General features: G+C 38.7%; 1 protein-coding gene across 4 annotated transcripts; it reads right to left on the reverse strand.

Annotated features, from left to right (window-relative positions):
- Nucleotides 1-4,728: 4,728 nt before the first annotated feature.
- LOC105841774 (uncharacterized) lies at nucleotides 4,729-10,694 on the reverse strand. Of its 4 annotated transcripts, XM_062673224.1 has the most exons (3): nucleotides 7,487-7,728; nucleotides 5,982-7,133; nucleotides 4,729-5,264 (listed from the first exon to the last, which is right to left on the reverse strand). In XM_062673224.1, the coding sequence occupies exons 1-3, from the start codon at nucleotides 7,514-7,516 to the stop codon at nucleotides 4,869-4,871; spliced, it is 1,578 nt and encodes a 525-aa protein (XP_062529208.1). In that variant the 5' UTR covers nucleotides 7,517-7,728; the 3' UTR covers nucleotides 4,729-4,868. The 4 variants fall into 4 exon arrangements, with proteins under 4 accessions (XP_062529208.1, XP_062529210.1, XP_021204341.2 ...); XM_062673226.1 differs by lacking the exon at nucleotides 5,982-7,133 and having other exon boundaries at nucleotides 7,487-10,694; XM_021348666.3 differs by having other exon boundaries at nucleotides 5,982-10,694.
- Between the last annotated feature and the right edge of the window lie 2,543 nt (nucleotides 10,695-13,237).

Raw genomic sequence — 13,237 nt, forward strand, 5'->3', positions numbered from 1 at the left:
CACGACTTTTATTTATTCGCCTTCCTCCAGTCCCCGGTTCACTATTTTTATAATATGATTAAAGTTCGTATTGCACTAACGGGAATTAAAGTATGTTTGCATGTACATGTACGTACATAAGGTAGGTATGGCGATTAACGCCCAGACTAGATAAAATTTACTTTCACTTTACTTCGAGTCGGCCGCGCCACGCCCGCACGTCACGCGCGCACGTCACGCCCGCACGTCACGCGCGCACGTCACGCCCGCACGTCACGCCCGCACGTCACGCCCGCACGTCACGCCCGCCAGCCGAGGCGTCGGGGCGCAGCGCGCTGTGGCTCAAGGGGGCCGCTGTTGTACAAACTGCCAAACGAAATTAGAAGTATATAATTCATTGGTTTATTAGATTGTGCAATTTTAAAATTAATTTAATTTTACATAACTACTCTTATTCTTCGTTAACATTTTCAAGGCAATATCTTTACTTTTACCAACATGACAATTAATATAATGTGCGTCTCAGATTGTTTTTCGTTTTCTTAACAAACAAAAAAACCCATTAGAATCGATTTTAATTAGTATCTATATAACTAGTCAGGTCATAAGTATTGTCACACAGTAAAAACTTTTCTTTTAGAATGCTGGCCACAAAAAAGTTTATTGAATTCGAATTTCGAATTGTTCATGAAAATAAAAATGTATACTTTTAGAATTTTACTAATTTTTAAATATGGAGTGGACGCTTAAAGAAGACCGTGTTGCAGTTATTGCGTTGCATCGTTGCGGTTACGCGCCAATTCAAATTTTTAACATACTGAAAAATTTGAATATAACCAAAAGATTCGTTTATCGTACCATCAAACGATACAATGAAGACTCTAGTGTAGATGACAGGTCAAGAAGTGGTCGCCCTCGGTCTGTTAGGACTCCAGCAGTGATAAAAGCTGTGAAGGCGCGAATTCAAAGAAATCCCAAACGTAAGCAGAAACTATTGGCCCTTCAGATGGGGTTAAGCAGAACCACGGTGAAAAGGGTGTTAAATGAAGACTTAGGGCTTCGGGCATATCGAAGAAAAACAGGACATCGTTTGAATGCTCGTCAAATGGACCTGAGACTGAAGAGATGCCGCGCTTTCTTGAAGCGGTACGCGGGAAAAAATATCGGGAAATTCTTTTTTCGGATGAAAAAATTTTTACCGTAAAAGAGAGCTACAACAAACAAAATGATAAGGCGTACGCACACAGTAGTGAAGAAGCGAGCAACCGTATTCCGCGTGTCCAACGAGGTCATTTTCCATCCTCGCTCATGGTATGGTTAGGAGTTTCTTATTGGGGCTTAACAGAGGTACATTTTCGTGAGAAAGGTGTAAAAACGAATGCAGTTGTGTATCAAAATACAGTCCTGTCGAACCTTGTGGAGCCTGTTTTTCATACCATGCTCAATAACAGGCACTGGGTATTCCAAAAAGATTCGGCGCCAGCTCATAGAGCGAAGAGCACACAAGACTGGCTGGCGGCGCGTGAAATCGACTTCATTCGGCACGAAGACTGGCCCTCCTCCAGTCCAGATTTGAATCCGTTAGATTACAAGATATGGCAACACTTGGAGGAAAAGGCGTGCTCAAAGCCTCATCCCAATTTGGAGTCACTCAAGACATCCTTGATTAAGGCAGCCGCCGATATTCACATGGACCTCGTTCGTGCTGCGATAGACGACTGGCCGCGCAGATTGAAGGCCTGTATTCAAAATCACGGAGGTCATTTTGAATAAACTTTAGTGTCATAAGAATCTATGTTTTGTTAAGTTCATTTTGGTATATCAAGGGTTACATAATGAATAAACTTGTTTCAATTATTTTACATTAAACATGTGACAGAATTTATGACCTGACTAGGTATATTAATACGTGAAGCAAAAACTTTGTATCCCTTTTTACGAAAATTGCGCGGACGGAGGAGTATGAAATTTTCCACACTTATAGAGAATGTAGAGAAGAAGTGCACAATGCTTATATTTTTTTAAAATAATGCATAAAAGATACATTAAATCAATAAAGAAAACATTACACACACTACATACCATGTATTTGACGCACACACGCATGCATACTATTTATTGTCAAACTTTTGTTCTTGACGTCTGTGGTCAAATTGAGAATAGATTAAATATTGTTTGTCTTTGTTAATATTTTTTATAGTGTAGTCTTGGCAAAATTTGTGATTATAGAAGTATAAAATACTAGCGACCCGCCCTCGCTTCGCTTCGGAAACATTAAAACACACATGAAACCAAAAAAATAAAATAAAAAATAAATAAAAAAAAGTAGCCTATGTTCATCAGGGACAATGTCGGCTTCTAATGGAAAAAGAATTTTTCAAATCGGTCCAGTAGTTTCGGAGCCTATTCGAAACAAACAAACAAACAAATCTTTCCTCTTTATAATATTAGTATAGAAATCATAATAGTGTACAAACTTACAATTCCAATTAATTATAGTCGAATTTCGACTACTGCGGGGCCTCTAGTACTTGTTAATGTGAAATAAAATAATAGGTACTTAATTTTATTTATGGGTGAAGGAGTGATTATGTCGCGGAGGTTCCAACCCCGGCGGTCTCGGTCGGTCCTCACGGGCTGGTTGACGCAAGGCTCACCGGCCGGAAGGGAACCGGCGACGGAGTGCCAGCACTGTGTCCTCTTCTCGCGAATAGGACCAGACTTGTTGTTGTCGTGGCCACGATGCTCGGCGTGGCGGCGTCGGCAGTGACGGTTCTGGAGGGCGATTCTTGACTTCTCGGCGGGCTGCCGTAGAGTCGTCGCCTCCCAACATGCCCCGCGTGTCCCCGGGCGCGGACATCTCCTACGAGGTTCGGCCCCCTGACCGAAAAAAAAGGTGTTAAGTCCGGGCTTCTTGGACGCCAGATGTCCGCGGTGACTTATTATAGTTGCAGGGAATAAATCGGCGGCTAAGGCATCAATTTCCACGTAGGAAGTGGTTTCCTCTTGTTGAAAAAATGTATTACGATTGTATCCAGCATGGCTTTGAATTTCTCTAGCTAAAGAGTGCGAATCATATGGGAATATCTATTGGAATTAACAGCTTAAGCACGACCAGCGCCATCCTCAAAACAGTAAGCCGATAATTGCTTGATTTGATAGGGCAGCTCATACAACAACTTCGGGCGAGTCTACCTAGGCTGCACTAAAAGTATCGGGAATTGAATATTTCCGCTGTTCCTGTCATATTAAAATCTTTTTAATTGAAAACTCCTTGGTTTTTAAAATCGAATACCATTTATTTATTTAAAAAAAGATTCTCGGTCTTGTCACGAGGTTTTGTCAAACTTGTTTAGTCGTTGAGAAAATGGAATTGACTCGAGAAAATTCAAGAGCGATGATTTATTATGACTTTCGAAGTGGTTTAACACAAAAACAGTGTGTTGACCGGATGATTTCTGCATTTGGTGATGAAGCCCCATCCAAAACCACAATTTATCGCTGGTTTGCTGAGTTTCAACGTGGACGTGTCAAGCTCAGTGATGATCCCCGTCAAGGTCGTCCAAAAACTGCAGTCACCCAAGAAAACGTTGATGCTGTGCGTAAGCTGATTGAGGAAGATCGACATGTGACATACCGCGAAATTCAGGCAACTTTAGACATTGGCTTGAGTCAAATACAAATAATCTTGCATGAACAATTAGGTGTAAAAAAGTTGTTTTCCCGATGGATACCGCATTCGCTCTGTGAAGAGCAAAAAGCGGCTCGCGTTACATGGTGCGTCAGAACTCTCGGAAGATTCCACGCAGGATCCTCAAAAGGACAAAGAACGGTTAATGCAGAATGGTATTAATGCAGAATGGTATGCTAGCATTTGTTTGCCACAGGTCGTCTCTGAACTCCGTAAAGAGAACTGCAACCGCCGCATCATCCTTCATCACAACAATGCGGGTTCTCACACCGCGCACAGAAAAAAAGAGTTTTTAGAGCAAGAAAACATAGAATTATTAGACCATCCGCCGTACAGCCCCGACCTAAGCCCTAATGATTTCTATACTTTCCCTAAAATAAAGAATAAATTGCGTGGACAGAGATTTTCATCACCTGAAGAAGCTGTGGACGCCTACAAAACGGCCATTTTGGAGACCCCAACTTCCGAATGGAAGGGTTGCTTCAATGATTGGTTCCATCGTGTGAAAAAATGTATCAAATTTCGCGGAGAATACTTCGAAAAGCAATAAATACATTTTTAAATAGTAATGTTGTGTCACTTCGTTAATTCCCGAAATTTTCAGTGCCGCCCTCGTAGCTGTTTCCGATATAGTCCTGATGGATTGTCGAAAGCCCAATATCTACTACGGTTTTGCTTATTCACGTGGCCATTGATGTGAAAATTTGATTCATCGGAGAACCATATCTTATTAAGTTCGAATCCCAGGCGGGTACTTAATTTCTTATGAAATCGTACTCAACAAATTTCACGATTGACTTCCATGATGAAGGAATTACATCGTGTAATAAAAATCAAACCCGCAAAATTATAATTTGCGTAATTACTATTGGTAGGACCTCTTGGCGGGTAGGTACCACCGCCCTGCCTATTTCTGCCGGGAAGCAGTAATGCGTTTCGGTTTGAAGGGCGGGGCAGCCGTTATAACTATACTGAGACCTTAGAACTTATATCTCAAGGTGAGTGGTCTCAAGTTTACTGTAGGAAAACTACGTGGTTGTTGAAGAAATAATGATACGTTTTTAGGATCACAATATAACTCGCATTTATTGGTAGAAAAAATATAATAGTACACAGAATGTCAGCTTGACAAGTAGTACAGAGTACAGCGCCCCAGGCGTAAGACAAAGGGAAACTAAAATGGCTGCATTCCATTTCTCTAACACCCTCCCTTGGAATGCAACCCCATTTTCGTTAAACAATACAAATGTTTATCAACACTAGTACCCTTAGTTAAATTATCAGCTACCATTTCCTCACCCTTTATATAACAATACTTTATATCTAAGTTACTGACATGGTCTTTGAGAAAATGATAACGAATATCAATATGTTTTGATCTGGGTAAATAACAATAATTATTTGATAATTTTATAGCACTCTGATTATCACAAAAGATGATGAGAGGGTTGTTCTTCTGTTGACCGAGCTCGGTATGTAATTGTTGAAGCCACAACGCTTCCTGCGCCGCTGACGACATCGACATATACTCGGCTTCAGCAGTGGAGAGAGCGACAGTCTGTTGCTTTTGAGAGCGCCAAGATATAGCACCATCCTGTAACATAAATACGTAACCAGTGGACGACTTACGATCACGTACATCGCTCGCCCAGTCGGCATCACAATATCCTGTGATGTTCTCATTACCATCTTTGGTATAAACTAATTTGAAATCTTTTGTACCCTGCAAGTATCTAAAAATTCTTTTCACAGCTGTCCAATGTGCAGCAGTATAATCCTTGTTGAATCTGCTCATTGTATTTACTGCAAATGATATATCCGGCCGGGTACCTTGAGCCAAATACAACAAAGAGCCAATTGCCTGTTGATATGGACAGTCAATCAATTCATCCTCTTCCTTCTTCTCATTGAATTTCATACCAACTTCAAAAGGTGATCTTACAGGTTTACAGTCAGACATTTTGAACCTTGCTAACATCTCTTTTATATATTTTTCTTGATCTATCATTACTTTACCTCCATCTCTGGTAATCTGTAAACCTAAGCAATAGCTTGTCGAACCAATATCCTTCATTTCAAAGTGTTCCTTTAACTTTTCTTTCAACAAATTTTTTGTTTTCTTTTGAGAAGTCAACAAAATTAAATCATCGACCCAGATAGCTATAAACGTGTTTTTCTCTACATTATAATAGATACAAGGATCTGTTCTTGATTGTTGCATACCTAACTCATGTAGTACACAATTTAATTTCAGGTTCCACAGTCTACTGGCCTGTTTAAGACCATAAATAGATTTATGTAACTTACATACCTTAGACCCTTGCTTATACTGTTCTGGCTGCACCATATAGATCTCAGTATCAATTTCTCCCTGTAGAAAGGCCGATACAGCATCCATTTGATCTATATCCAATCCATATTTAGCCGTTAAAGCAAATAAGTAGCGAATAGTTGTGTACCTGACAACTGGAGAGTATGTTTCCTCATAATCGGTGCCCTTTCTTTGAGCATAGCCTTTTATTACAAGTCTTGCCTTGTAACGGGTGACATTTCCATTTTGGTCTGTTTTAATTTTGAATACCCACTTGCATGGGAGAGCCTTTTTACCTGGAGGAAGTTCTGTCAATGACCAAGTTTTATTTTTCATAAGGGAACTATATTCTTCATCCATGGCTCTCTTCCATTCTGCAGCTTGTGAAGATGTCAGTACCTCCTCAACTGTTTGTGGATCAGTCAAATCTGAATACAAACACAATAGGCTCGTTTTGCCATCCTGTGTATCACATTGTTTATTTCGTTGCCTTAATGTTATACTACTACTATAGTCTTGTCTTATCGGATAAGGCGGGTGATAAGTGGCATCTAGTTCCCCAGTGTCAGTGTCATACTCACTTGAGTCTTCACTATCACCTTTTCGTATATTTGAGTCTTTACTAGACATTAAAGGTGCAGTTGCAGATGACTCCTGAGTGTGTATCTCTTGTTCCCGGCTGACACTGGAATTCTCTGAGTCCTCAGTTTCTGAAGGAACAGAACTGACAGTGACTGTGCGATTATCCTCAATTGGAATAGAAGTTTCCACATTTTCAATAAAAATAACATCTCTGCTTTTGATTATTTTAAGTGTTTTAGGGTCCATTAAACGATATCCTTTGGAACTGTCGCAATAACCCATAAATATCATTTTTACTGATTTTTTATCCCATTTGTGGCGTTTTTCCTTTGGCACATGGACCATAGCTTCAGAGCCAAATATTTTTAGATGTGATAAGTTAGGTTTCTTACCTTTCCACAATTCATATGGAGTTTTACCTTCTAATGACTTTGTCGGGGAACGATTCACAACATAAGCAGCAGTTGCTACTGCTTCAGTCCAGAATTTCTTTTCTAAGTTAGCATAAAATAACATGCATCTTGCGCGTTCAACTAAAGTCCTGTTCATTCTCTCGGCCAGGCCGTTCTGCTGTGGAGTATACGGAGTAGAGGTCTGATGAATTATACCATGATTAGATAGGTATTTTTCAAAATTATAGTTGCAGTATTCTTTGCCATTATCTGTGCGAAGCCTTTTAATTTTATAATTTAATTCATTCTCTACTTTCAGTTTAAAATCCTTAAAAATCTCTAATATTTTCAACTTGTCTTTAAGAAAATAGACATGAACCATTCGTGTGAAATCATCAGTGAAAGTAATGAAGTATTTCATACCTCCAAATGAAATGTTCTCCATAGGACCACACAAGTCAGAATGGATTAATTCTAGAGGTCTCGTAGCTCTTGTTCCAGTATTTTTAAAAGGTAACCTAGCTTGCTTACCTTCCATACAATGTGTGCAAGTGACATCATTTACATCTGGAATAAGAGTCACTCCCTCAGAGCATGTAGGTAGCTTCTTTACATCAGACATATTCAAATGACCCATCCGCAGGTGCCACAGGTAAGTATTATTGCTATTCTTATTTCTTGAGACCAAGTGGGCCACTTCCTTACAGGTCTCTAATACATACAAACTATTCTTCAGCTTTGCAGAGCATATTACTTCACCTTTACTATTTCCAACTTCACATCCTTTGTCATTAAATGTGACCTTATATCCATTTTTCACAATAGCTCCAACTGAGAGAAGATTAGTAGCCAGCCCAGGTACAAATAAAACATTTTTAACTTGTATTTTATTTTCTTGACTTAGCTGAATGTTCACACAGCCAACTCCATTCACAGCTAAGGGTTCTCTGTTAGCCACAGTGATGTTTTTTACAGATGATTCAGTTACATTATACATCCAATCAATTCTGCTTGTCATATGCATGGATGCACCAGAGTCAATGTACCATTCATTACTTACATTTTTGCTGACTGTAGCTGAAAAAGCTGCCACAAAACTAGTACTTTCTCCTTTATTTGCCGTTTGTTTCTTTGGTAGTTTACAATATTTAGCGAAATGTCCATTCCTATTGCAGTTAAAGCATCTCGGACCCTTTGTTTTTATCGATGAGGTATTATTTCTGGGTTTTCTGGAATTTGTATAGAAGGCTGCTGATTTTGATGTATTAACTTCTTGTATAAGTTTAGATTTTACTGAATCAGCACTTATTTTAATGCCAGAGCTCTCTAAGCCCATAATCATGGGTTTGTATTCTTCTGGTAAGCCAGCCAACATCAAGGTGCCAAGCCACTCATCATTGACATCAAAACTAATATTACGTAACTTGTGTGCTGTGTTCATTATTTTACTTACGTAATCTTCAACTCTGTTACTTGAATCTAATGTGGTGTTGATCAAATCTTTAAGCAAACCTACCCTTCTTGTTAAACCATTATCATCAAATGCCTTTTGCAAATTTTCCCACACTTGTTTGACGGTTTTACAGTCTTGAACATGGACATAATTTTGCGGATCCAGTAGTAAGATCAGCTTTGATTTCGCTTTGATATCCTTTACAGCATCCACCGGCTTGCCGTCGTGGCATTCGACACAACACCACAAGTCTTCATGTTCCAAATATGCTTTCATGCTGAATTTCCACGTGGCAAAGTTTTCTCTTCCTACCAGTTTTTCTAAATTAAACATATTTGGGCCCATCTTGCTTATCTTCACGAGGAATATTCAATTTTTGATGAACGATCCTACCCTTCAATTTGAATTGCAACGACAATTTTTTCGGATTGAAGTTTTGTCCACTTTATTATTATTTCCAGCTATACCACAACTAAACACAACTGAACCACGCTCTGCTACCATGTAGGAAAACTACGTGGTTGTTGAAGAAATAATGATACGTTTTTAGGATCACAATATAACTCGCATTTATTGGTAGAAAAAATATAATAGTACACAGAATGTCAGCTTGACAAGTAGTACAGAGTACAGCGCCCCAGGCGTAAGACAAAGGGAAACTAAAATGGCTGCATTCCATTTCTCTAACATTTACGTTGTAAATGTCTATGGGCTCCAGTAACCACTTAACACCATGTGGGCTGGGAGCTCGTCCAACCACACCGTCCAAGCAAAAAATTATAATTGCAGACCCTCGCCCCTCCCCCTCCCCCTGCCCCCCCGCCGCCTGCGCGTGTCACGTGTCTAATGAAAGACTCAAAACATTCTGAGACACCCTTCAGATAACCACACACAAACTAAACATGTGCGGGGTCATTTTTAATACTAAACGGATATTGCTCGGATGTGAATGCTTGAATAAAATTATTAGCGAGGCCCTCGCCATCATCTGTATTGAAAATAATAATTGTATGCTAATTACGTAGCGCATAGCGAACAAACGATTCACTTCAATCAAATTAAAATTTGTATTTCATACGCTTTTCCCTCAATGTCTTCATGACTTTGGCTATTTTCTTTAAATAATGAACATGAATTTTGAAGATGTAGTAATGTGGGTTAAACGTATCTTTACTTTGATACATCGACAGTCGACCTCGGAGTTGTTACGATGACCCTGGAAGCGGATATAGAATTGTAATTAGACAGATACAACGTATCGTCAATATCCATATGCGATGTGAACATAAGTAAGTGTATTATTATCTATAGGTAGGATGTTAAAAACCGTAAACTTTATTACTAGTCTGTAGTCTGTACTGTTGATACTGTCGTCTCCCACCTCATCTAAATCCGGTCTCTCTAATTCTAGGCTACACTAGTGATTAATTAAAGTAATGTAGCGCGCTGCGAGCTAGCCCTGACACGGAGTTCAATAATCTATTACCTAAGACGTCGATAACGCTTATTTGTATCTTAAATTGCAATTTAATTAAAGTTTTACCTACAGATATTTTGTTTATGATTACGGGAAGGAGAAATCGAATGTAAGCATGTTGTGTTCTTCACAAGCAGGGCGGCTGTACCCACAGCACGGACCTCTCCCCGCGACGCCAATCTGAAAGTCACACGTCACAACGTCTGTAATCTCTTTCCTTTTCGTCTGGAGTGTGTATTCCGGCTACACAGGAATCTTAGTAACTTTGTGCAGCTGAAAGCTTGCAACCTTGTTACTACTTCTTATTTCAAAACTTCATATTTTAATTTATAAACGAATTATGTATGTACTGAATATTAGAGAACGCCACTCACTTGGACACGTGCGGTCGCGGCCATTATATACATACATAGATGTGATTAAAGTATGTACTATTATAAGTTTTTGTTATTACAAGCTATTATTATTACAATTATTAGTATTAGCCTAATCAATGAAATTCTACTGATCGCTCACGTCCCAAGTCTCTCAAAATGTATATTAATTATGTTATTGTTTTACATTTTCTCTTTTGTTTATTGTTTCCTTGTTTTTTGACATTGAAAAAAATGCAATTTTGTTCTTGATAAAGCTATATGTAAAGCTTGTTAATAGAAAAACAAAGAAAATCAGCTGACAAACGTAGTTTTTGTCTTCGCTCATTCGTGAGTTCGGTTGGATTTTTAATGAATCACGTAAGTAATAAGTAAATGTGTGTATGTAGATGTAAATGATGTAAATGATACGAATAAATATTAAAACTGGTACAAGATCGCCTTGTGACGTTTTAGTTATTGTTCACGATACGACTTAATTCTAAGAAAGTCGGTACAAACATGTACCGAAATAAAAATATGTACAATGAGCAATGTGGGTAACTTGATAAGAAGAAAATAATAAACACGCACTGTGCTCGATATTGTTCGCAAATTGTTTTGTTAACAAGACTGTTCTTTATATTATCTTTATATTAATGTCGACGACCAAACTCATATACACACGATTTGACGCAAGCAGTTTTTTAAATCTTTAAGCTTTAACTGATTTCAACCCTCGTGGACGATCGCAAGCCTGGTTGATTGGCGAGACACGACCCGATATTTAGTTTACCACTAGGCACGGAACATGGAGGCTACGTGAACACACTACACGTTACGAGCGGACGTGGCTCTCAGAGTTGGTTACACGGTCGCACACACGCTAAACAGTTTCACTACGTTTTCCTATTCTATTTGACCTCTGTGGTTTCGCTGAACATTTCGTATCGACAGAGTTGCGTCAGCCGCGGTCACGAGAGGTGCCGACTATAGGAAAACAATTTTTATAAGCACTAAAGTGCGCGGGTAGAGGTCATATTATTTCCGTAACATTACATTAAGTGCTGGAATCAGGTCCCCGCCGCTGTGTGCTAAATGAGTTTAAAGACAGTTTGTCACCTCGAACAATCGGGGCTGACGATGTTGAGGAGAGTAGCAGGTGGCTGGTTCCGGGGCCCGCCGTGCCCACGCTACTGATCAAATCAAATCAAATCAAATCAAATCAAATCAAAAAAGTTTTATTCAACATAAATGAAAGTACATACTTGTTGAACGTCAAAAGAATTACCGCCAATTCACAAGAACTAGCCTCCGTCCTGAGAAGAATTGGCAAGAAACTCAGCGGGCATGTTTTTTTTTTTTTTTTTTTAATATTAGATTTTTATTTTTATTTTAAATTTTTTTTTTTTTAAATATTCATATTACAATAAGTAATTATAACATAACAATTTTACAATATTGAAATTCCCGGAGCGAGCAACTCATTCCCACTTTGTGCAATCTTCTAGATAATCATTGACTTTATAGTAAGCTTTATTGCACAGATGTTCTTTAATAGTTTTCTTAAACCTATGTATATGTAGGTTCTGAACATCTTGTGGGATTTTGTTGTACAGGCGCACAGACAAACACCCGAATGAATTTCGTATCTTATGTAACCTACTCATCGGCACAACAAGCTTGTGTTTGTTCCTAGTATTTCTATTATGTATGTCCGACATCTTAGGAAACTCCTCAATATGTTTACGAACATACATCAAATTTTCAAAGATGTACTGGGATGGCATAGTGAGAACTTTAATTTCTTTAAATTTTTCCCTCAGGGATTCCCTTGAGTGCATGTTATAAATAGCACGTATAGCTCTTTTCTGCAGAATAAATATCATTTCTACATCGGCCGCATTGCCCCATAGCAAAATGCCATAGGACATGACACTGTGGAAGTAACTAAAGTAAACTAAACGAGCCGTGTCCGCATTTGTTAACATTCTAATTTTTTTTACTGCGTATGCTGCAGAGCTAAGCTTACTCGCCAATTTATGAATATGAGGTCCCCACTGCAGTTTGGAGTCCACTGTTATACCAAGAAATACGGTTGACTCAACAAGCTCCAATGATTCCTCAGAAACAATTACATTACTATCTACTTGTCTCACATTTAAAGATGATTTAATACATTTTAAAGTAAATTTAATACATTTCGTTTTCTTACTATTCAATAATAGGTTATTGATACGGAAATAATGAACCACACACGAAATCGCATCATTCACTTCGTCATAGACTTGTAATTGTCGTTTAATTTTAAATAATAAAGATGTATCATCTGCGAATAATACGACCTCGTGTCGGGACTCAATAAAACTAGGCAAATCGTTTATATATATTAGAAATAAAAAAGGACCCAAAATGGAACCCTGAGGTACACCCATTTTCAACGTGGTGCCTGAAGATCTATTTCCTTTCACATCTACTGTTTGTATCCTTCCTGATAAATAGGAAGTAATCAGTAGACGGATCCTGTTTACTGCTATTGTTTTTGAAGAATCGGGGCCATTGTTACGTAGGTAGGTAAATAGGTACGTAGCTACCTACCTATGCGCAGAGAGGACTGACATATATTACAGATCATAATGTTATCGTCTTGTATACCTACAAAAACATTATTACATATTTTTTGTAGCTTAGTGGAAAAAACAATTTATTCGCATCGAAGTATTTTAATAGCCCGGTTGGTTGGTATTTTTTATAAGTGATAATGGTTCCGTACTGTTATCATTTTTTATTCTAATTAAAACAGACGACCACACGGTCACCTACGACCAGAGGGCCTACGACGCGAGGTAGAGGCTCAGTTACTATGAAGCAAAGCTGATTGACTGAAGTCCACCTTAATAGTAAAGGGTAGACAAGTCTGTCTGCTCCCACTGTCCCAATCCATGATAATGTCTCTCGCAGCAGCGCTGAAATGCCAGGAGCTCATGTTGAAATCGTAA

Source organism: Bombyx mori, chromosome 17, assembly GCF_030269925.1.
Source record: "Bombyx mori chromosome 17, ASM3026992v2".
In the NCBI taxonomy this organism is placed as follows: domain Eukaryota; kingdom Metazoa; phylum Arthropoda; class Insecta; order Lepidoptera; family Bombycidae; genus Bombyx; species Bombyx mori.

Excerpts from the sequence above, each read along its gene's own strand:
- LOC105841774 (XM_021348666.3), bottom strand. The coding sequence starts at position 8,753 with ATGGGCCCAAATATGTTTAATTTAGAAAAACTGGTAGGAAGAGAAAAC. Across the intron at positions 5,265-5,981 it reads AGTATAAGCAAGGGTCTAAG|GATGGTGCTATATCTTGGCG; the intron begins GTATGTAAGTTA and ends TTTATGTTACAG.